This window comes from Geospiza fortis, unplaced genomic scaffold (assembly GCF_000277835.1).
Source record: "Geospiza fortis unplaced genomic scaffold, GeoFor_1.0 scaffold55, whole genome shotgun sequence".
NCBI classification, from domain to species: Eukaryota; Metazoa; Chordata; class Aves; order Passeriformes; family Thraupidae; genus Geospiza; species Geospiza fortis.
This window is the reverse complement of record NW_005054308.1, coordinates 12,161,443-12,164,284: the sequence shown is the minus strand read 5'-3', so window position 1 is coordinate 12,164,284 and position 2,842 is coordinate 12,161,443. Positions and strand designations below refer to the sequence as shown.

The following is a 2,842-nucleotide window of genomic DNA, read 5'->3' as shown; positions in this document are numbered from 1 at the left end:
GGCTGTCCCGGGCGGTACCTTGGGGAAGGTGAGGATGTCCTTGCCGTCCGCCTTGTCCCGGCCGCGCAGCTCCAGGCTGTAGAGAGGGCGCGGCAGGGGCAGCTGCTTGATGACCTGCACGGAGCTGGCCGGGAAGACGCCGCTGGCGCCGTTCAGCTCGCCCAGGTACCAGTTGTCGTCCAGCTGCCGCAGCAGCGCGATGGTGTCGCCCTTGTTGAAGCGCAGCTCGCCGGGGTTGTGCCCGCGGTACGAGTACAGAGCCCTGGCTCGTGGCACCTGGGGGACCAGAAACAGCCCCCGCGTTCGTCACACACAGACAGAGTTCCCCAAAAGCGTTCGTAATAAGTGAGAAAAAAATGCAGAGGTCTAAGGCTCAAGCATGCATTTATTAGGATTAACTACCCACATCCTTCCTTGATGGGTTTTACTAATGAAGACAAGCTCCCAAATACTTATGCTAAGTTTGTATCAAGATGAAAAGCAGGCTGGACTTGTTTAAGAATATTAAGAAACAGTTAAGGCCTTAAGCTGCTCTTCCCATGGGATCTTATTGCCTGCTATAAGGTCTCCTCCAACACACTATCTATTTCAATGGCCCAGGTATTTCTATTTCAGAAGGACTGGAGGTCACAGCCATCATCCAGCCCAGCTGGTGGCTGTCACCTGCCAGGAGAAGGCAGCAGAGCGAGGAGAGTGCAGGTTCTGTGCTCCCCTGGCTCCATCCCTGCTGTAACACGTGTGACTGTGGGATTAATCCAGCCTTTTCCTGGGTTTGGGAAGGGGTGGGTTCATGTTATCATTGCTGCACTGTAATGTGACACAGAAGAGACACGGCAAACCCAGAAGAGAAGCAGGGACGCTTGACTTTGAGATGAAACGACCAAGTTGCCCTAAGAGAGCTGCTGTGCTGAGCCCTGCCTGTCCCTGAGCTCTGTGCGGGGCTGTGCGGGGCACTGCAGCCCCCACCTCAGGGGATACCCAAATGCTGAGCCCCCCACTTCAGGGGACAACCCAAAAGCTGACCTCCATTCTGCCCTCTCAGCTGGGGCACAGCTGTGTGAGCTCCACTCTGGCGAGCTGGGGAGCTGGGATTGTCCCCAGCTCTGGAGCCTTGGCCACCTTTAAGCTGAAGTGCCAGTGCTCAGGGACAAGAGGCTGCTCAGCTGCTTCCTCACGGGGCTCTGCCTGTCTGGATTGCCCTTTTCCTCTCTTCAGAGGCTGCCAGGTGCTCTGGCATGGTGAGGACAGTGCCCTGCAGCTTCTCCAAGCCACAGTCACCCCCTCCCAACCATCTCACAGGTCACTTCTGTGCCAGTGACACGTTCCAGATTCCCTGCCTTTTTCTGTGCATTTCCCCAAATCCACCCGTGTCTGTGACCAGGCTCAGGCAGGACTCCTGCAGGGCTCCCTCTCTCTCAGCCACTTCTCAGAGGTCAGGAAGGTACAAACAAGAATCGCAACGTTAGTTTCCAGAAGTGTGGAAAAGAGCAAATTTCCCATGGGAATAGTTAAGTTTTTGGAAAGAGGGCACTTCCAGTATCCCCAAACCCTGATGCCTGGTCGGGAAAGGGAACCAAGAAGAGAAAAATTTCATGTACTGCTTTTACTTCAAAGTCTTTGAAATGGGAAGCAATTAGTTTAATATTTAGTTCTAATTAAGTCATTCTCTCTCTTAATTTGTGCTCAGAGTAAACGCATGTGCTTGGCTCAGTGACACTGGCAGCACATCTCTGGGAGAAAGGAAGCGGGGAAGGGAGGCTTGGGCCAGCGCTGCTCTCCATCAGAAAAGCAGGGATAACCTCTGTGGGGCCACTGCAAACACACACCTGGGCAGGTGAGCGTGCCTTGAGGAGAACAGGCTGGGGGACAGCAGCTCTCCTTCAGAACCACGCTGGGACCATGGGCACAAGGAGCACAGGGCTGGGGCTGCCTCAGGAGCAACCAGAACACAAATGGGACCTCACAAAGGGAGAGAACAGGGCTGGGGAAGGAGGAGCAGAACGTCTGGGATGTGAGGGAACGGCAGGATACAGCAAAACATTAAAGGCAGCATGAACGAGTTATGGAAATGTATTACAAAGAAGAGAAACTCTGAAATGAAATGCATACCTGGTGCTAACTGGGAACAGGGAGCAAGCAACAGAGGGCTGAGAGTCTGGAATATTCTTTCTTCAGCAGGCAAAGGGATGAGACAGCAGGGCAGACTGGGATAAATGCCCAAACCCGGGGGGACAGGACAGGTGTGTTTGTGGTGTTAGCTCTGGCTGAACACATCCCTCCACTTGCATGCATGCATGGTTGGATGAATGGGCTCTTTCTTCCTCTAACCACACTCACAACCTTCAGCTCTTCCCCTCCTCTTTAACCCTTTCCTCACACTTTTCTGCCCTTTCAAATCTCCCAACCCAAGTCAGCTTTTTCCAAAGTCTGTAGGTTTTGATACTTTCAATTTTTTTTAAAATAGATTCTGTTTGGCTTCTCAGATACTGAGCCAAAAATATCCCATCAATTTCCCAACTTTATTTAGGACACAAACTAAGCCTTTACCTACCCACAGGGAGCAACTAATGTGCCCTGTCACAAAATAAATCTGCAAGCTGAAGATTGCAGGAGGACACGCAGAGTCCCTGCTTTTTATTGTGTTTGTAGGGTGTAGGAAAGAACAATGACCCTGCAGTGAGAGCCACGGTGCTGGGGCTGGGCTGGGCAGCAGAGCCCCTGGGCTGGGCAGCCCTGGGCCAGCATCTCCCTCCTGGCTGCAGCTCTGAGCTGTGCTGAGCCGGGCTGAGCCGGGCTGAGCCAGGCTGAGCTGGGCTGAGCCGGGCTGAGCCGGGCTGAGCTG

At 53.5% G+C, this 2,842-nt stretch overlaps 1 protein-coding gene across 1 annotated transcript in view; it reads right to left on the bottom strand.

Annotated features, from left to right (window-relative positions):
* Positions 1-2,842, bottom strand: part of SH3RF2 (SH3 domain containing ring finger 2) — a 22,952-nt gene that overhangs the window by 11,790 nt on the left and 8,320 nt on the right. Inside the window, exon 2 of the mRNA XM_031055233.1 lies at positions 19-276. Within this exon, the coding sequence (XP_030911093.1) occupies positions 19-276 (258 nt within the window). The remainder of the gene's footprint in view (positions 1-18; positions 277-2,842) is intronic.